The sequence below is a fragment of the Trachymyrmex septentrionalis genome, unplaced genomic scaffold (assembly GCF_001594115.1).
Source record: "Trachymyrmex septentrionalis isolate Tsep2-gDNA-1 unplaced genomic scaffold, Tsep1.0 scaffold20, whole genome shotgun sequence".
NCBI lineage: Eukaryota > Metazoa > Arthropoda > Insecta > Hymenoptera > Formicidae > Trachymyrmex > Trachymyrmex septentrionalis.
This window is the reverse complement of record NW_017305180.1, coordinates 6,078,867-6,098,932: the sequence shown is the minus strand read 5'-3', so window position 1 is coordinate 6,098,932 and position 20,066 is coordinate 6,078,867. Positions and strand designations below refer to the sequence as shown.

At 30.4% G+C, this 20,066-nt stretch overlaps 5 protein-coding genes and 1 non-coding gene across 9 annotated transcripts in view; 4 read left to right on the top strand and 2 right to left on the bottom strand.

Moving 5' to 3' along the window:
- LOC108747677 (heat shock 70 kDa protein cognate 4) overlaps positions 1-445 on the top strand; it is a 3,989-nt gene extending 3,544 nt beyond the window's left edge. The window contains exon 4 of the mRNA XM_018485313.1: positions 361-445. The gene's annotated coding sequence lies outside the window, so the exon portion shown is untranslated. The remainder of the gene's footprint in view (positions 1-360) is intronic.
- Positions 53-5,491, bottom strand: LOC108747676 (RING finger protein 10). 2 transcript variants are annotated; one of them, XM_018485311.1, is made up of 13 exons: positions 5,089-5,491; positions 4,805-4,977; positions 4,519-4,727; positions 3,932-4,022; positions 3,637-3,824; positions 3,355-3,547; positions 3,148-3,276; positions 2,871-3,072; positions 2,419-2,670; positions 2,166-2,340; positions 1,682-2,058; positions 1,520-1,600; positions 53-1,386 (listed from the first exon to the last, which is right to left on the bottom strand). In XM_018485311.1, exons 1-13 carry the CDS (start codon positions 5,156-5,158, stop codon positions 1,367-1,369), a joined length of 2,160 nt encoding a protein of 719 aa, XP_018340813.1. In that variant the 5' UTR covers positions 5,159-5,491; the 3' UTR covers positions 53-1,366. The 2 variants fall into 2 exon arrangements, with proteins under 2 accessions (XP_018340813.1, XP_018340812.1); XM_018485310.1 differs by having other exon boundaries at positions 53-1,600.
- A 1,176-nt stretch (positions 5,492-6,667) lies between these two features.
- Positions 6,668-13,525, top strand: LOC108747679 (probable uridine-cytidine kinase). Of its 2 annotated transcripts, none has more exons than XM_018485315.1 (5): positions 6,668-7,241; positions 7,930-8,186; positions 8,451-8,596; positions 8,678-8,824; positions 10,458-10,765. In XM_018485315.1, exons 1-5 carry the CDS (start codon positions 7,113-7,115, stop codon positions 10,589-10,591), a joined length of 813 nt encoding a protein of 270 aa, XP_018340817.1. In that variant the 5' UTR covers positions 6,668-7,112; the 3' UTR covers positions 10,592-10,765. The 2 variants fall into 2 exon arrangements, with proteins under 2 accessions (XP_018340817.1, XP_018340818.1); XM_018485316.1 differs by lacking the exon at positions 10,458-10,765 and adding an exon at positions 13,283-13,525 and having other exon boundaries at positions 6,670-7,241.
- A 568-nt stretch (positions 13,526-14,093) lies between these two features.
- On the bottom strand, positions 14,094-14,743 carry LOC108747680 (ubiquitin-like protein 5). Of its 2 annotated transcripts, XM_018485317.1 has the most exons (3): positions 14,603-14,743; positions 14,280-14,475; positions 14,094-14,191 (listed from the first exon to the last, which is right to left on the bottom strand). In XM_018485317.1, the coding sequence occupies exons 2-3, from the start codon at positions 14,455-14,457 to the stop codon at positions 14,148-14,150; spliced, it is 222 nt and encodes a 73-aa protein (XP_018340819.1). In that variant the 5' UTR covers positions 14,458-14,475; positions 14,603-14,743; the 3' UTR covers positions 14,094-14,147. The 2 variants fall into 2 exon arrangements, with proteins under 2 accessions (XP_018340819.1, XP_018340820.1); XM_018485318.1 differs by lacking the exon at positions 14,603-14,743 and having other exon boundaries at positions 14,280-14,498.
- A 90-nt stretch (positions 14,744-14,833) lies between these two features.
- On the top strand, positions 14,834-16,422 carry LOC108747678 (myotubularin-related protein DDB_G0290005-like). Its single transcript, XM_018485314.1, has 2 exons — positions 14,834-15,285; positions 15,813-16,422. The coding sequence occupies exons 1-2, from the start codon at positions 15,065-15,067 to the stop codon at positions 16,420-16,422; spliced, it is 831 nt and encodes a 276-aa protein (XP_018340816.1). The 5' UTR covers positions 14,834-15,064.
- A 742-nt stretch (positions 16,423-17,164) lies between these two features.
- Trnad-guc lies at positions 17,165-17,236 on the top strand. Its single transcript has one exon. It is a non-coding gene; the product is annotated as a tRNA-Asp (tRNA).
- Positions 17,237-20,066: the final 2,830 nt, after the last annotated feature.

Genomic DNA, 20,066 nt, shown 5'->3' with positions numbered 1-20,066 from the left:
GTCAGTTTATTCGTTTTTTTTTTTCTTAATCGTGTTTATTTTTTTTTTTTTGTCAAGGGCATCCTCTGCACGCAATACGCATTCCTTGATAAAAATTATCGTACTATTTTATATATTTATTATCGGGATAAAAGAAAAATGCAATATTAAATTTTGATAATCTCTATATTTACGAAGTAGAACATGGAAAATAAACAACAGATCTTGTACTTATAGTTTATTCTCGAGACAATGTCTGTTAATTTTCTATGTTCCAAATTTGTAAATATAGAGCGATTACCAAAATTTAATATTGCATTCTTTTATCCCGATAATAAATATATTTAAAAAAAATAAACGAATGCGATTAAGAACCAGGTCACCATGGTCATCCTCTGCGCAATACGCATTCTTTGATAAAAAAAAATATAGGAATATGATTAAGAAAAAAAAACGAATGAACGAACATAAGAATTATTATATAGCTGCGGTCTTTGCTCTAATCATTCCTTACATACTTTTCTCTAGCGTCGTCTTTTAAACAAGTTCCTCTATTTCACCATTTTCTATTTTGAAGTAAATGTACTCTTTATAATTTATTTATTTTATTATCGTACTGTACTTACAGTTTATTCTCAAGACGATCTATTGTTAATTTTCTATGTTCTAAACTTCATAAATATAGAGCGATTACCAAAAATTAATATTGCATTCTTTCATCCCCGATAATAAATATAAAATAGTACGATAATTTTATACAATTCAAATTACAATATATATATGAATAATAACCGTACTTCAACGATTAGAAAATGCTGATTCTTCCTATTTGTGACTATGTTTCGATATACATTATCAGTATTGAAAGTTTATTATTAACGTCGAGAATTCACCATGGGATTAACGTTATGTATAGTGTACTGTGTATATTTTCAGTATTGACAGTGCATGTCGGAACACGGCATGTATAACATTCATAGCAATATCAAAAGATAGAAAAGACAAATAATTTAAACATTAGAAGTTTGATTGTATTGGGTGGATCCATATATTCGTTCGGTTTTTGAAGGCAACCAGAACCGGAGATACTCGGAAAAAATTTTCATTAACAAAAACCGAACGAATATATGGATCCACCTAATATTTCAACTTCTCGTTTTAATTTGTACCAGAAGAACGCAGATTCGTTTTATTTAGAGCATGAGGTTTGAGGAAGAGAAAGGGGTTTCTAATGAAATAAACAAATATTTAAATGAAGTAAAATTTTATTTGTAAGCGCAATATCGAGAACCTTGGCAATCTTTTCTTTTTCTATAGCAAATAATTACAATTTCAGTATAGACAAATAAGGATATTTAATACGTATGCCGTACGTATTTTTAGTACATCAAACAATGGTGGCAAGAGCTGTAAATGAAATCAAATTTTCTACTATTTGTGGTCCAATAAAATTCTACTAAAATTATCATTAGGCACAGCGCGTAAATAGCAATAAAACTGATAATATACGATAATTATAAAGAATAACCAGATGTCATACCAGTTGTAAACAGTACGGTTCCTTTTCCTTTCTTTTTAGTCCTCTTCTTTTTACCAAACGTGTTACTTTCGTTTTTTGCTTCTGAAAATAAGTTTAGATAAATCAAAAAATTTATACTTGTATAATGCTAAATAATTTATTTGGTTCCAATATGCGACTTACCTTCAGAAACGTAAGTTTTCTTTCCATTTTCGTTAATCGAGGTACCTGGTGTACTAGCGAGCATTCCTGATTTAACAGGCGGCCAAGCATTAGTCGACTTATGAGTTTTTGACAATACTTCTTCGTCTCTGTTGAAGCATGCATTTGTCGTACCAGAGTGTGTCTTTGATTTTACAACCGGCCATGCATTGGCGGATTTATTAGACATTTTTGTTGGTATTGTTGATAACCGTTTTGTTATATCCGCGAATGTTCGAGTTTGTTCGCGCGAATGATCCGTTTCTTGTTTTGGAGCAATTTCTTCAAATGCATTTAAAGCTGGTGGACTACTAGCAATACTTGGCATAACTGATTCAGAAGGTGACAGAACGTTCTCGCTACATCAGAATATGATCAAATTATAATTTTTGTATGACAGAATGCAACATCTATAAAACTTAAACAAAATAGCGATAAAATAAAGATAATGATTATTTTTGCTTACTTGGACAATTGTAATTCTGACTGCAATTGAGGAAAATGTTGATAGGATTCAATATCTATGTCGGGCGTTGGATATATGCCAATTTGTCTATTTTCTTCTTCTATTATCTTTTTCTCTATCTTTCTTTCTTCGCGTTCTCTCTGTTCTCTGTATTTCTGTCTCGATTTTAGTTGCTCTAATAAAAAAAATCAATATAAATTAACAATTGAATAGTATTATAAATCTCTAACATAAAAAAAATATAAATGATTACCATGAAAAGCACGAAGGACATCCTCTGATACTAATGGTGATTTTAATTCGATTTCAGCTAATTCAAATGGACAAGTAAGTGGTAAGTGGCAAAGATAACGTAATCTTCGTCTTAATTCTTCCGTGCAAATGCTTGCTTCCTTTTCGAGAAGCTTGCCCGTAATTACAGGTGGACAGTATTCCAAACTGCCATACTGCTTTTCCAGCATTTTCACATTCGCCGCGTGTAGATACAGATGTTGTCCATCCTCCGCTAAAAAAATCCATTAATATAATATTAAAATCACTGAAATATAGCAAGACAAATGATGCAATATTACATAGTGAATCCTAACATTGACAAAAATGAAATGATTTATTATATCAGTTGTGTTTCTGATTCGAAAATGCCTAGTATGACGTAGCATAAAAGATTAAAAATTAAATTTTTTTATAGTTTGCAAAATTACTTACCTTGGTAAAAGTAAGAAAATTTGCTAGGACTTGAAGTAGTCTGGCTATCACTGGAAACACTGTCTGTCGAAGACTGTTTTGCTAAAGACTTGTCATCATCTTTGCATGTATCAATATCTACTTCATATTTTTGCCATGTTTCTTCAGCAATTTCTTTTTCCGTTATATTTTCAGTTAATGGAGCATCTTTAGATTCTGCGATCTGATATACATTTTATATTTTTTTATTATTCTGTTATGTAGAATAATGGGTATATAATTATATGGTTAATATTACCTGCCACAACAGTTTTTCTTTCCTCTTTGATAGTTCACTGAGCGCTTGCTTGATATCAGGAGCCATGGCTGGATTAATCTTCAACTCAAGTTCTAATTCTGAACTCTCACACTCTATGATGTTCACAATCTGAAGACAATTTTCATTCACGCTATTACTCTTGTATGTACATAATAAATGATTTTTAATATACTTTTTTTAACTTACATCATTCACATTTGCGATAAGAAGTTTTGAATATATTTGATTATCAGCATTTTCCGAAACAGACAAAAACGTTGTCGGAGGTCGAACAGCAGATTTCACAGGCGTTGTAAACAAAGAATTCTTTTCACGACGCATCAAACATAGATTGACTGTATCGCCCAAATTAAATAACCTGCGCGTAATCTCAACCACGCTAAAAGATATATATATAAAATAATTAAAATATTTTCATAAACATTTCTTCATGTGATATGTATTTATTATAATTTTATGCAAAATTACCTCTTCAAATCATTTTTGTGAAGATATTCATCACAAATCGGACATTTGTAATTGCCTGTTTCTTGACAATAACGTAAATAACGGAGAATACAAGGCCAGCAATAAACATGACCACAGCGAGTCATTTTGCCTGCGACTGGTGGATGTAAACAAATAGGACATGAGAGATTTTCTGAATTGTGTAATATCTGTAATAAATTAAATCAGATTTAATTTACTCGTAGATCAATATGTATGAGTTTCTTGTAAGAAACTTTATGCAACAATTGATGATTTGTAATGAAAAAACACTTACAATTTGTTCAATCGATTTCCAATCCACAAGAATATCTGGGTTAGTCAAATGCAAGGAGTAATCTCTACTTGCAGTCACAACAAATTGGCAACTAGCAATATACATAAAAATATATAAGAGTATATCATTTTTATAATATGCATTTTATTTATTATATAAATTTAATATAGTTTTATAATAAATTATTTTTATATATTTATTAATAATACCAAATATATAATTTTGAATATTACGTGAATATCTCGATATTCAATTTGTACGATTAAGAAATCAAGTAACCGGATTTCGAGATTCTGTCCGAAAAATGTTAAATGAAATGTAACATAATGCGAGTTCTACATAAAATAATCCTACTAAGCAACCCTGCTGTCCAAAAAACATTTCCACATAAATAAGCTAAAATAGATTTATAAAAAATCTCGTACGCATAGTTTTTATACATTACATGAACTGGCTACTCTATTGACTTTAAGTAATAGATAAAAAAAATGTATGACTTTTGATCCGAATAATATCCGTGAATTTATATGAATAAGATGGGTATCAAGAGAAATAGAAAGCACCTATTTATATTGTATAATTACTACCTAGCTTGTACAAATTGTTCCTTGTTGTATTTATGCCGCTGCACTGGTGGCAGCAATCTATTACTGTTGGAATTATGTCTCCCTACATCCCTGTTTTGTGCATCTCGCATCACATATCGCTCGTAGTGAAAATTCAGCAAATGATTGCCGTTCTTTTTGCTTCTTTGAACCAATACTGAGCCATACTCAGGCATCTTCTCCTCCACTACCTATAGATATGAAAATTATATAAAATATGGTAATAAACTAAAAAAAAAGAGAAGCATAATTCGAATGTAGATTCGACCTTGGAATTCTCCTCTGCACCGCCATGATATTGTCCTTTAGGTCTCTGTCTCTTAATAAGATCTTTTGCTTTCTGTACATTGTACCTTGTCGGCTGTACATCATCAGGGATGTTATTGGCGCCAGCAAGTTCTCTTCTGCGCAAAGTTCCCAGATGGAGCTCATTATTGACATCTGAAAGGATACACATCACAGCAAAATATATGTAAGATACCAAGAGGCACTAATAACAGCTTGTTTATTGTCAAATTAAGGCTCTCTGAGCTAGTGACCTTGAGGATGTACCTTTGTTCTTTCTGACATCAGCAGTAGTCCCCCTCGCAGGGGACAGCATGAATTTTGACTTTATATCCATTTGCAAATCGACTGTAGTCAGTCTGGTAACTCGCCTCGTTGCAGCTGCAGTCTCCTCCGTCTCCTCTCCTCGGAGAAACGATATCTTTGCGCGCACCCTTCATCTTCTTCAATAAGCCATGTTTCGTCAGTGCCAAAGTAGTAAAATGTGTCTCGATGTGACGACGGTCGGCAGTTGATGCGGTGCTGCACAAGGATGACGCGAACAGCGATGAGCGAGACGCTCGTTCTCCAGGGAGCAGTCGGCCTCCCCTTTCGTCGCGGGCGACGATCTCAGGCCCTTAACCTTTAATGACGGTCACGACTCCGTGGTCACGACCCAAATGGCGAACGTAACCGTTCGCGGAAACGGAAGTGCTGGTGTTGTGTACGGTGCCACGACCGCTCGATAACTCACGTGATTCGACCATCATATTCGCTACAACGTCGTTTAAATCCGTCGAAAATTCGAGATTTTCGATTTTATAAGTTATCCTGCCCTCTTCGATCGTAAACGGTTGTATCTGTCGAGATGTTATAATAATCTTGATTTTTGGAGCTGGTTTGACTTCAGTTGAACGCGTTCAAGGTAGAGAGATTACGTTGCTGGAAAAAACTATCGAGCGAACGATAACAAAAAGAGTCAAATGCGTTTATTTTCTTGTCGAACGTCAAGCAATCTTGAAATATATATCGCTTCTGTATGAAGTAATGTTTTATATTTTAATGAGTATTATATAATTATAAAATCGTTAAATATTATTTAATTAATACTTAATTAATTAATATTTTCAACTCCTGTATGTTCCGCAATTCAGAGTGACATTATTATTCGAACGTGTCGATTGTCGATCATAATCATCGAATGGAAAGCATCCTAAGGTGCATACCACTTGATGCAATGCTTATGAAATCATTTTATCTTTATTACTTATCAAATGTTAAACAAGGATAAATAATGCTCGCAAGCATTGTGAGTGTTAAATGGAACGCACTTGATTGCCTAGTTTACATCGTGCACTTGATACACGTACTAACTAGTAATTTTCTATTAAATTATTTTAATTTCAGCGATGTATTCAAAGAATGATGATACTAAATTGGTACAATATATGTATCAAAATGATTAATTAAGTACACATAACATGGGCCAGTTTCACCAACGCCAGTTAGCTTAATCGGCCGTTGACTGACCAATCGCATTTGCTGTTTAGTAGAATCGACCAATTGCGATTGACAGTTAATCACAATTAAACTTGATCGGCGTTGGTGAAACAGCCTTAGAAATCACCAAAATCGCCGAAAGGATCATTCAACAGAAAGTTATTAGTTAGTACCGATATCAAGAGTATGATGTAAACTAGGTCATAAGGTCTATTTTTTACTGCTGCACTTTCTGAACTAGTACACATAGTGCAATAAGTTAAAGTGAAACAAATGTACATTTGCCAGTGTTGAATTAGTTTTCCTAGTAGAAAACGCTGGCAACTGAATTTTATAAATATCGAATAGCAACTGAAGTTTATAAATAATTTGTTGCACCTAAAATTAAACGAGACAAATACATATTCAAGTGTTGAAGAAAGAGAAAACGAAGGCTCTGAATGTAAAAAGTGCAACACGAACAGACTTAAAAAAATCATTGCCTCAATTCAACGTCGAACTTTCCAGTGATCGTCTAGTGTAAAAACCCAACACACCAATCGCTACGAGTAGTCGCGTTCGCCGCAGCCAATCACAACGTAACCGAACAGGACGCTCCCGGTACACACACGTGGTCGATTTACGCATTACTCCTCTTCAAGCAATCGCAGTGGAGGGTGGTGATTGTTGAGATCCGCGTCAGCATTTAGGAGCGTGTTGTAGACCGACGACGTTCAGCAGATCTAGCTTCTTAACCGTGCTCAATTGCACGCCGGTGAAGATCCATTTTCAACGACATCAGGTCGACATTTCCTCGTTCTCGTGTACTCGACATGGCAGATATGCCAGCGAACGTGGGTATCATACGGAAAATGTCTTTCGGCATCAACGGCAAGCTCAACGGCGTCGAGAGCAAGACACCCTTCCTGATAGGTGTCTCCGGCGGTACTGCAAGCGGAAAGGTACTTATATCTTGCGTAGAATTGTTATATGTGAATCACAAGAAAGGAATATATCTTGTACATACACTTAAAAAAAAATTGTCCGGAGATGAAAAGGAGTCTAATGTTTTAAAAAATATTATAGGTAGATATTTAATGAAATAAAATTTCTAGAACATAATTCTTATTTACAATTCCTATTAACATTTCTTATATAAAATTTTAATTAATTTTATATAGTAGATATGACCAGAAGTTTTACGATCTCAAAAAGAGTGTATGTACTCTTAACTGATAATCCTAATTCTATGGAATTAATTTATAATATTTATTAAGAACAACTAATCTTTTGAAAGAAGCTTAATGAATTACTTAATAAATGTTAGATTAATGAATTACACAAGTTATTTTTCAGAAATTCACAACTTTTTTACTTTCTAATTTTTTTTTTATAATTTTGCATATAATTTTATGTCTTTTGGTATTCCATAATATGAACAGATGTTTTAATTACTATTTTTAACTTTCGTAAACTCATGTTTTTTTATAGCAACTGTTTGTAAAAGAAAATACTTCTATAATCTGCAATAGATTTTCTTTATGTAATATATGAATTAATCATAATTTTTGCTTTATTTATTTAATATAAAAATTTATAAGAATAATGAAATGTTATGATTATATATAGTGACAAATTGTATTTTTTTAGTCTACAGTATGCAAGCGTATAATGGAAAAACTAGGGCAAGTTGACATGGATCATCAACAGCGACGGGTAGTCTGTATATCACAAGACAGCTTCTATCGTGACTTAATACCTGCTGAGAAAATGAAAGCTGAAAAGGGACAGTATAATTTTGATCATCCCGATTCCTTTGACGATGATCTAATCTTGCAAACGCTGCAGGATATACTTGCTGGTGTCAAATGTGAGATACCTGCTTATGATTACAGGACAAACAGTTTGTATGTATTACTTTAATATTAAAGTTAAAAATTATCTTTAGATTTATGATTATTAATAATGCAGCGCGCGCGCGCGCGCACGCACACACACACACACACACACACACACACACACACACACACATACACACATACAATTAATAAGAATAAAGTAACTGTAATATAAAATAATTAAATAAGATCCAATGAATTAAAAGATGTTTATATATGAAAATCTTAGGCAAATTGCAAAATTATAAAAAAAAAATTATGAATTTATTTTAGAATGAAAGATCAAGTTACCACAATATATCCCGCGGATGTGGTACTGTTTGAAGGAATACTGGTATTTTATTTTCCCAAAATTCGGGATTTGTTTCACATGAAATTGTTTGTGGATACTGATTCTGATACCAGACTTGCAAGGAGAGGTAATTCCCTACATATAATTTCAGTCTGAGTATCACTTATCATACTGTATTATATTATTATAACATTGTTGATGTCTTCAGTGCCAAGAGATATAAAGGAACGTGGAAGAGATTTGGATTATGTCCTGAATCAATATATGAACTTTGTAAAACCAGCTTTTGAAGAGTTTTGTTTGCCAACAAAAAAGTTTGCGGATGTTATAATACCAAGGGGAGCAGACAACACAGGTAAATATATTATTATATACATAACAATATTTTTATTGCTATTGTAATTATTTGATATCTCTCGCTTAATGTTCATTAGTGGGTTTATTGTTTGTGAATTTAGTGTGTTTGTCAGATATAAACATTTTTTATCTTTTTTTTTCTCAGTTTTTATATATTGCATTTTATCATAATATTTCATTTAGGAAGATCTCATGTTTGATTATGATATTAATCAAAATTTATTTTTTCAAGTTTTTCTTCTGATAAATTTATTCAAAATGATACAAATAAGTAAAATATGCTTTAGTACTATAATTAATGTTATTACTGACTACAGTAAGGTTACAATGAGGATATATGCAAAATATTCTAGAGCTGCAGTTCTCTTTCTTCTTAAGTGTAAACGCTAGAAAATGAAATATATAGTAAAAATGAAAAGAAATCATGATTATTTTACAAGAGTTATTAAAAAATTTATTAACTATTAATAAAGTAATTAATAATTGATTGTGAATTAAAAATAATTAAGAAAAAGATTTTATGATTAAAATTTTAATAGTCAAAATCTAATAGATAACAAAGATTTATTCCTTTATGAATTATGATTATTGATTCTAATTTTATAATTTGAAAGTTTATAAAAATATTTAATATAAAATATTTATTACAAAGTGATATATGTCTTGAATATACTATAAATAGTATAAATATATATTCTAATTTTTAGATTAAGATAAATTATAGTGAACATTCCTGTTAATATTTGATTTTATCAATTAAAATTATTGAAATATAATTATTAATTATTAAAAAATCATCCTCTTTGCACAATCATTTGTAATGTTTAGCAAGGTACTTTCCAATTGCTTAATACATATCTTGACATAAACGTAGCAAATTAATTCACATATTTTCAGCATTGATAAATAATTTAAATCTTTTAATTACATATTCTTTATTGTCACGATAACTTCAAAATCTTAAAAAAAAATTGAATTATTTATTAACACAAAATATATGTGAATTAATTTGCTATATTTATGTCAAGATGTATTAAGCAATTAAAAAACATCCAAGAATTATAGCGAACTTAAATTATAGCGTAATTAAATACATATTCAGTTACAATAATAATGTTTATTATATTTTAACGTAAAGAAAACTTGAAATTTTAAATTACATATATAATTTAATAAGATTAACAAATCAAGATACATGATCATCTAATATGGAGATATCACATTTTTATTTGATACTTATCTATACATATAGGAGACTTATACATTAATTGTACAGTTTGGTATAATTGCTAAAATATCCAATCATTATATGAAATTTGGATGCACATGTCAATTAATTATTTATACATTTAGTAATAATTAATACATCCAAATTTTGTATATATATACACACATATATATATATATATTTGTTTTAATAATACGGGATTATTTACACAGTAAATTTTTATTTTCTTTTTATTTGTATATTTAAATTGCATCCATTCAACTTGTTATATATCTCATGGGTGCTGCCTGGTATGCCGTGGTTGTGGATGTCAGAGCTACACCTACTTGAACTAAGCGAAAGTTTAAAAGAGACAGAATATCTCACGGGAAACCTATATGGTCTGGTTGTTGTATGTTTGCAGTGGCAATAGATCTAATAGTGCACCACATCTGGGATATTATGCGTTTGAAAAACGCCGAAAACTCAGCCGGGCAGCATCCATTCTTCCACCAGCGTAGGCGTACTTCGGCCTCATCCGACACGCTCAGCAGATGACTTAAGCATGATAAGCTCACTCTGTCAAGCACTGCATTTTTTTCTAAATCACGCTCTTATGTATGACTGAATTCTATGAGACATTTTCCAATCCCTTTTTCTAATAATAAACGGAAAAGTAATGTCCGTTTTTGAATGCAGGATTATTCATCTTTATATCATCAATATATCAATTGGCAGTAACTTAAAAGAGATTATATATATATATAATAAGACGTATACAACATAAATAGTATGTTGATTAAATAAAAGAAAAAAACAATTAAATATGATAAATACTTTTGCTATGATATTTGTCTAATTAGAGTAAAACAATTTCTGTCGAGATCTGTCAATAATCGTATAAAGTATTAAACTTTTATATGAGACTTGATATTTACTAATGTCTAGAATTTTTATTGTGATACACAAACATTAGATTGTGATCAATTACATACATGTCTTTAACAATTTCAATTTTATATGATGAAAACGGACATTGTTTATTCGACATTATGTATTATGTTTCTTTGACGGATTATATCTTACACTTACATGGCGGAGAAATGGTGCTTTTTATGTACATTTTATTCTGATAAATACATTAGCATTAAGAATTACGATTTTAAATCATCGAAAAATGCATGAAATTGTGTAAATCCACTAAAAAAATAAGTGAGTTGAAAGGGGTTGGCAACAATACAGTCAACACAATTGAATTTTTAATTTTTCTCTAAATTTTATTTTAATATTTAAAAATTTTTTTGTTTAATTTCTATATTTTATATCAGTATAACTAACATCGTCTTTTTATATTTCTCATGTCTACTTACTAAAGAAGTATATAATGTTTCTACATTTTTTTATATGAAAACTGTAGTAATGTCTAATAACGTACTTAAACTATGTTTTGAATCATTTAGACTGAGAGGATAAGAATGATTGTTTTTAATTTATATTTTTTTTTGTTTAACATTATTTATTTCTCAATTTTAAAAGAAATAAAAATTTTAACTAATAGATAATTTAAAAATTTTTGAAATTTTTCATGATTTCGAAACGTAAGGAATTCAATTTTATTAAATGAATCTGTATGAAATGTTGTTTTTATTCGGCTATCCTTTACCATTTATAACTTAATATCATATCACTTAACTATCTAGGCGACTTAATTTTCTGGACAATGTCTCAAGTATTACATAAATGATAAAAGGAACTTAAGAATATGTATGAGTGTGCGATATTGTATCTGTGATATGTGTGTAAATTTGTATGTTGTGTACAAATGTATTTTAAATACCGCATAAATTTTAACAGGGAATGGAAGAGTTATTTTACCATTATTTTTACGGTTACTTTTTATAATAACAATTTTTAATAATGATGTTGAAATTTTTTTTATGACTAATGATTAAACAGTGAGATTACGCTGAGGTTAGGAAAGTCACTTTGAAAAGTAAATTGTCATCATGTGTTACTTATTGATAAAAAAGTAATAAATAATGATTCATTACTAATGAGTAATGCCATAAAGTTATTCCGTTACATTAAAAAGTAACGAGTTACAAATTATAAGTTATTAATTCTTTCAACAACAAATGACTTTTTCGACTCATTATAAGCAATTATGACTGTTCCAACTCTAGTGTTACATTAGGCCTGTTCTTTTTAGCTGAACTTTTGCATCATCTTTTTTCCTTTTCTTTCTAGGAAGAAAGATGAACTAGCGCGAAAGTTCAGCCAAAAAAAAGAACAGGTCTATTATCATAATAAAAAATTTGCAATATCACCAAATAGTGATTATGAGGTAACTAAATAACTAAGTAACGGCAATTACAGTAACTAGTTACTTCCATTTCCTGCATTTTAGACATCTCTATAAGACCATTCAATTTTTAATAACTTATATATTTTGCATTTGCATAATACTTTAGAAATGTAATCATACGCAAGTATTTCCTAGCATAATTAGTTAAGATGCAATTTATCTAGTTTATAGACTTATCTTGAAATATTTATCTCTATTGCATTCTACAATATTAATTATTGTATGTCATTACATACAAGCATACACGATATGTTCAGTTAGTTCCTTTCTATACAACAAGAATCTCGGAAGTTTTGTTTAATATAATGTAACTCTTAATAGGATTATTCTATAAGATCATATATACATCATTGTACCTCTTTCTTATTTTTGCCAGGAGTAAGTTGTCAGTATAGAAATAATAATTAAATTTGAATTAAATTTCTGTTAAAATCTTTTGCTTCGCTAACTTCTTAATTCATTAAAGTCTGTTAATTTGTTAATATATACAGCTTAAATTTTAATAAGTTTTATTGAGAAGCTTCGATTTTGAGATTACTAATCCGCATCAATGAATACCTGTAGTCGAAAAAGAATACGAAAGAGAAAGAAAGAGAGCACCAGTTCTGGGACACTTGCATATTGTTAATAAAAAAAAGAATAAAAAGATTTCTTGTATTTACAAAACAGTATAAACACAAGTATGTTATGCATAATAAAACTATACGTAATTCTAATGCAATCACAGTTATTATTTGAAATAGTAACAATTCTTCAAATATCCACAATTTGATATTGTTCCAAAATGTATAATGATATATTGCAAATAAAACAATTCATCTTATCCCTAACGTAATTGCGCATACATTCGCGATTATGTACTGATATTTCGTGATCTGTTGCAGTGGCGATAGATCTGATAGTGCAGCACATAAGAGACTTCTTAAGCAACCGAGGTAGACAAATGGCAGGACCTGAAAGTCCAATAAGCAGGGTAGAGGGATTATTCAAGAGGCCGCATTAATTTTTGGGACTTTAACATGCTTTAGTTAGAGTGATCCGTCAAGTCATGTTTTATTTCAATACTCGGATATATTTTTTATATAATTTTAATTCTATAAAGCAGAAAGGAAAATCTTTTTAGATCAATGTTTTATATCATTAATGATATTTTTAGCGTTTGCATTTTGCAGTAATATTTGAGTAAAAAAATATATATATATATTATTGAATATATTATAAAACTAAAAAAACTCTATACTTGGATATCTATATAGAATATACAGGGTGTGATCAAGATATGTAGCAGAGCTACAAAAGTAAGATACATGCTGTAGAATAAAGATGTTTATATGCCTAACAAGATCATCTTTCTTATAGCATTATTACTTTGCTATACCTTCAAATCACATCCTGCATATGCAAGTCGTAAAAGGCACTAATATCAAAGAGCATACATTATATTATGTGTGGTACAATTGAAACTACTAATTTGTAGAATAAATTAGATATTGTTAAAATATAGCGATATTTATAAGTAATTACGAGGCTTGTATAATACAAAAATAGAAATTTTCCTTGTTGACATTTTTGTGATCATTTAATATTTTATATTTAACCATTTATTCTTCTATACATATAGATTATACATTTAGACGTAGAAAAGAAAATAAAGTTTAATATACATTATATTTATAGACATAGAAAAGAAAATTTAATAATTATGACGTTATATTAGAAATGCTTACATGTAACGTTTTTTATATAGAATTATTGATAATAGAGTTCTAAGTTCATGCCGTCATGTATTTCATCTGAGGCAGTATATTAAGGAAAAGATTCTTAAGAAATACAAGATATTTGACACAGTATTTTGACTCAGTTTTTCACAGTAAAGGATACAGTCCTGCAACTTTATATGATCCTTGAAAATGGTATACCATTTCTTTAATACGATTTTTTCCCAGTGTGTTCCAGTTTGGGCGGCTATCAATTTTTTCAGATCTCCTATAGTGTCGTCTGGGTTGCATTTCACTCTAACCTTTTTACCGAGACGATCGTTGCACGTTATTTCTAACATTTTTTTAGAATAATTTTCCTAATAATGTTACAATATTATTTCAACATTTATTCATTTTTAATCGGTTAATTTCTGAATATCCAGAAATTGGTTACATTTATTAAAAATTTTTTAATATAAGATTCAAAAAAAAAAGCACACTTACTGATAAAGTTTTCGCGATCTTTCGCGAAAGAGCAGGTAAAAAGAATAATTTTAACCTTTCTTCTTGAAAATTAAAGTAATCTTAACCTTTTTTCTTGAAAATCAGAGCAAACGATTTGTTTTTTACGTTTTCGAGGTTAGGGGAAACACTAACAAATCGGACAATAATTGAAAAAAAAATGCTCAATCGATATAGAATGTTGATGATTTTATCTGCGGTCGGTAAAGATGGTTCAAAATCACTTAATTATACAAGAATTCAAAGTACATCGAGTCCGCCATATTGAGTTCCATCAAAAAAGCTAGGTACATTGTGCACTATACGAGGAGACATCTCTCCTCGACAATGACATGTTGCTATGTTATTGCGAAGAAGATAGAGCGTTCGCGCTTTTCGACAAGGCTACGACAAAGATTACTAAACAGCGAGACATCCGTATGAGAGTGTGTACCACCAGGCCCGATGGCGAAACCAGAGCGGCTTCGCTTTACAATTCTGGATGATTTGATACTTTTACGAGAAGTCTCGAGACAGAACCCATATGAGGAGAGCGACAGGTGGAAAACTGTTGCCGAGCGAGTCGTGAACGCGACGCAGAAGAACTTTAGTTTACGTTGCGTCAAGGAGCACGTCGATCACCTGCTGAAAATCTGGACTAGAGAAGGCCGCGCACATTTGAAGAAGTGAGTAAGCACATGTCGCTTTATTTTAATTAATTACATAAGACGCATTGATAATTGATATATCCTCTTAGATTGTTTTCCTTTTAGGAAACACAGAAGACACAAATGTCATTCTGTCTTTGTTATTTATTGAATACATGGAATGAAATAAAGAAGAATAGAACAATGTTTGTGTCAAGTGTGTCTTCCAAAAAAGGAAAGAAACCTTAGATGCGTTATTAAGATAATATTGAAAGCTTCTCATTTAGCGACACATCTGTTTTCTGTTCCTGCACTAGAACTTTCTTTCTCGCTTTCGATAAATATCAAACGCTACATAGCATATTGCTACAAAACATATACCTATTTCACTTTAAGTTCCAAAAGTGTACACTGGTTCAACCACAAAAAACAGACCTAAGAAAAATAGAGCTTGTATTATTACATGAAAGCGTTTATTGTTTTTTGTTTTGTTGAAACATGAACATAACTTCATGGTTATAAAGAGATTTATTGAATGTTTTTATTATACCTTCGCTAATCTTTAGATCAGGGACTGAGGAACAGTACAATGAAAAAGAGGGACTGCTACAGCAAATACAAGACTTGCAAAAAGAATTCAGGCGTTCTGGTAAAGGTTCTAATGCACAGAAATCAAGACTACAGAGGGATGTGACTTTAGAGAACATTTCTGATACCCTAGAAGTGATAATAGAAGAACCAACTGTACCAATGGCAACGTCTATACCTTCATTCACGTCTTCAACATTCTTGCCAATTGCTTTACCATCGCCAACTTCATCATCTTCATCCTCGTCGTCGACTCCACTAACTTCAGGGAGCCCATTGCAGTCGCCAACCATGTCACCATCGAGAACAGGTGGCCCAATAAGAAACAAAATACGCCACGATGCGTTGAAGAAATCGACGTTGCATTTTTTGCAAGAAAGACATAAAAAGGAAGTAGAATTTCAAGAGAAACAGTTCCACTTGGAGGAGAGGAGAATCCAACTCGAGGAAGAAAAATTTAAGATGGAAAAAAAAGAACGTGAAGCAAGACTTGAATTGGAAATCGAAGAAAGGAGACAAAGGATCGCTGTATCCAAACAGAAACAAGAGATTCTCGAAATATTGTTACAATTAATACATAAACCTTGATTATTTTTGTAGCTTTTTTTGTTTTATTGATTTATAAATAAAATTATTGTTAAAAAAATATGTATTTTTGCACAAAGATACTTATTTAAACATACATAAAAGAAAAGATTGAAAAGTGTAAAGAGATGTTGATTACGCAAAACATTTATTTCAAATAGTATTACTAGAGTTGGAACTTTTTTAAAAAATAATTCATTACCGTTATTCATTATAAAAAGTTATTCATTAACTATTGGGAAAAGAATTTTGTCATTATTTCTCAAAAAATACCAAGTTGCTAAAATTTCTAATGTTTTGATATTTTTTTAGAGTAACATCCAATTAATTATATTATTAATTCACAACATGATTAAATGTAATACTCCATTCTTTTTAAATTTGCTTATACGTACACGTTTCATACATATTTGTTATACATGTACAAAATAATGATAATAATTATTATACTGATTATCGTTATTTAAAAAATGAACTGGATATATCGTTACCGTTACAAATGAAAAATATAGCGTCAATTTATTAACAGTTTAATTTTAAACATTATATTACTATAAGTATAATTAAATCTCGTTTTTATTATGAAAATGAAAATAATTAATACACAATATATTAATATTAACGTTTTCTTTAAATAACAAATTTAATCGTATTATTTAAAATTTTAAGATATATATTGTTCTATATTTATCATATAAACGTACTTAAATATTAGATTGTAATTTTTCGAACTTGTGTTCAGAAATCCTCGATAGTATAGTGGTTAGTATCCCCGCCTGTCACGCGGGAGACCGGGGTTCGATTCCCCGTCGGGGAGATTTTCTTTAATTTTTTTTTTCCATTATTCTTTACAATATATATTTTATTACTTTATTTACTATCAATTGCATTATTAGTAAATATTGTAATCTCAATAATAAAAATAATATATTATCTCAATATAGAGAGCAGTTTATATGCTGTCTAAGGCTCATTAGTTATATACTGTGGCTCCTCTGGAATAATCTAGGGTTCTAATCAAGCTGTGTTCCGATATATACCAGTAACATCGAAAGAAACAGGCGGTACACAATTCCCTAGTTACCTAGTTAGTTACTATTAGTTATTGTACCACGCTCCATGTAATTGCACCCTCACTCATCTTTCTTCTTTTCACCATAATGGTGGCCATAGCGACCGTTAAATAAACGTGTTAGCACGTGTTACGAGATTTGGAGTTATTAGATCATAAAAATGTTTGCAAAATTGTTGCGTTATGTTAAACATAACTATGCAAAAAAATAGTCAACGTTACTGGTTAAATAAGCACTACATAGAGTACATAGTGCCTATCGAGCGCTTGCTATCCTATGGCTCTTGTTAACTGTACCGTGATGTCAAATTGCTGTTTTCAACATAGTAAGTCTGAGGTAGTAATTCTATTGACTAGAATTAACTAAGAATACTATTTGGCTTTGTTTTTATATTCATTGCTACTGCTGATCTACAGGTGATATACTATAGACTTTTAGTATTAGCAATGAATATGGCAACACAAGCAATTCCATTGTTATATACAAGTATTTACTATTTAAGTTTTTAAACTATATTAATCAATAATTAAATTATTATTTTCAGGTTACAAGAACCTATTGCTTAAGTATCCCTGCCTCAATCTTCTTATAAAGAAATATCACAGACAGTTCTTAATTTATATCACAAATTGGAATTGGCAAAGTACATTCGGCAGATTGGCTAGTACTCGAGGTGTATAGCTGCTATTGCACACTTCTGAATGGCCATTTGAACCATTATCTATTGGATCAATTATAATCTGAAATGCTGGGCTGGAGCAGTTATTTTTGTGATCCAGGATTCCAAATTGCATTTTCTTACATATAAATTATTCTTATTGAAAATCTTTTTGATTAATAAGTTTATTTCCTAACTAAATTATTTATATGTTGTTTTTTTTGTGTAGACAATGGTCAATATCCATCAGTCAGAAGATAGTCTTAAGTAATGTCTTCTGACTGACTATAAATATTGGCCATTGTCTACAAAAAAAAAACATACAAGTAATTTAGTTAGGAAATAAACTTATTAATCAATAAGATTTTCAATAAAAATAATTTATATGTAAGAAGACGCAAATTGGAATCTTGGAACACAAAAATGACTACTCCAGTGTAGCATTTCAGATCACAATCGATCCAATAGATAATGGTCAAATGGTCATTCAGAATTGTGCAATAGTAGCTATACATCTCAAGTACTAGCCAATCTGCTGAATGTACTTTACCAATTCCAATTTGTAATATAAATTAAGAATTGTCTGTGATATTTCTTTATAAGAAGATTGAGGCAGGGACATACTTTGTAATGTCTTATAATGGTCTTTGGTTATAGCCAGTTCGACATTTTAAGACATTACTTAAGACTATCCTGTAAGATTCGATTATGAATACCACCCAAGTCTGTTTTTTTTTTAATTTAGTGAAATACGAGGCTACTATGCTGGAAACAGTTTTTATATTATTTTGTATCTAAGCCTATATATACTATTAAATAAAGATTTTATAATAATTAAATGCTGACCTATCTTATCAGATTAGGGATAGCAAGCTCTTTCTTCACCAATATCAGATTATCAGATCCTCTAGAGGATTCGAAATGTTCATCTGTATTCCATTTTTATATAGGAATCATATCGAAAACAAGTGCTTTCGGGAATTGAAGAATTATTCACATTACTAATTTGATTTCCGAATTCGATGAGGACAAATTTGATAATAAATTCTATTAAAAGGCGAAAAATTAAAGTTATGCAATTTGCTAAAATTTTAATAAAAATATCATAAATCTTAACATAGGCATAGTATAACTTCGACAATTAATTTAAATAATCGCTTAAATATAAAGTGATAGACATCACGTGGATGATAATTGAATTAAAGTTACACTTGCGAGCGCTATACTTACGTATCAAGATCACAGCATACACATACATAGGATACGCGATATCATTTCATCCTTCTTGCCATCAAACATTAAATAAGATGATATGACGCGACTGCGAAATTTTATGGAAATCGTGGATGAAATCATTGTTTGCGTTCGAGCCGGACAAAGCAATTAGCCTGCTCGCCAAGCGATTGAATGTGATCTATAAGTAATAACCAATCATATTCATTTATTTGAAGAGCAACCTAGCCGCTTTGCCGATTTGAAGCGCTTATTAGGTGTATCTAGGGAATCGATTCTGTATCTTGGGATCGATTCTGTATCTTAAAATCGATTCTGTATCCTGAATGAGGTAAAAATTATAAAAGTTAACGAATTTACTAGAATACTGATTATTTCATTGGTCAACACTTAATAAATTCGCTCACTTTTGTAATTTTCACCTCATTTGAAGATACAGAATCGATTCCAAGATACAGGGAATTGATTCTTAAAATGAGGTAAAAATTACAAAAGTGAGCAAATTTACTAGATATATAGAATATAAATACTAATAATTTCATTAATCAACACCTAGTAAATTTGCTCATTTTGTAATTTTTACCTTGTTTGAAGAATCGACTCTTATAAGCACGATCGCTCATTGAGCACTCAGTGGCTTTTGTATATACATACATACATACATACACACATATAAGCATTTC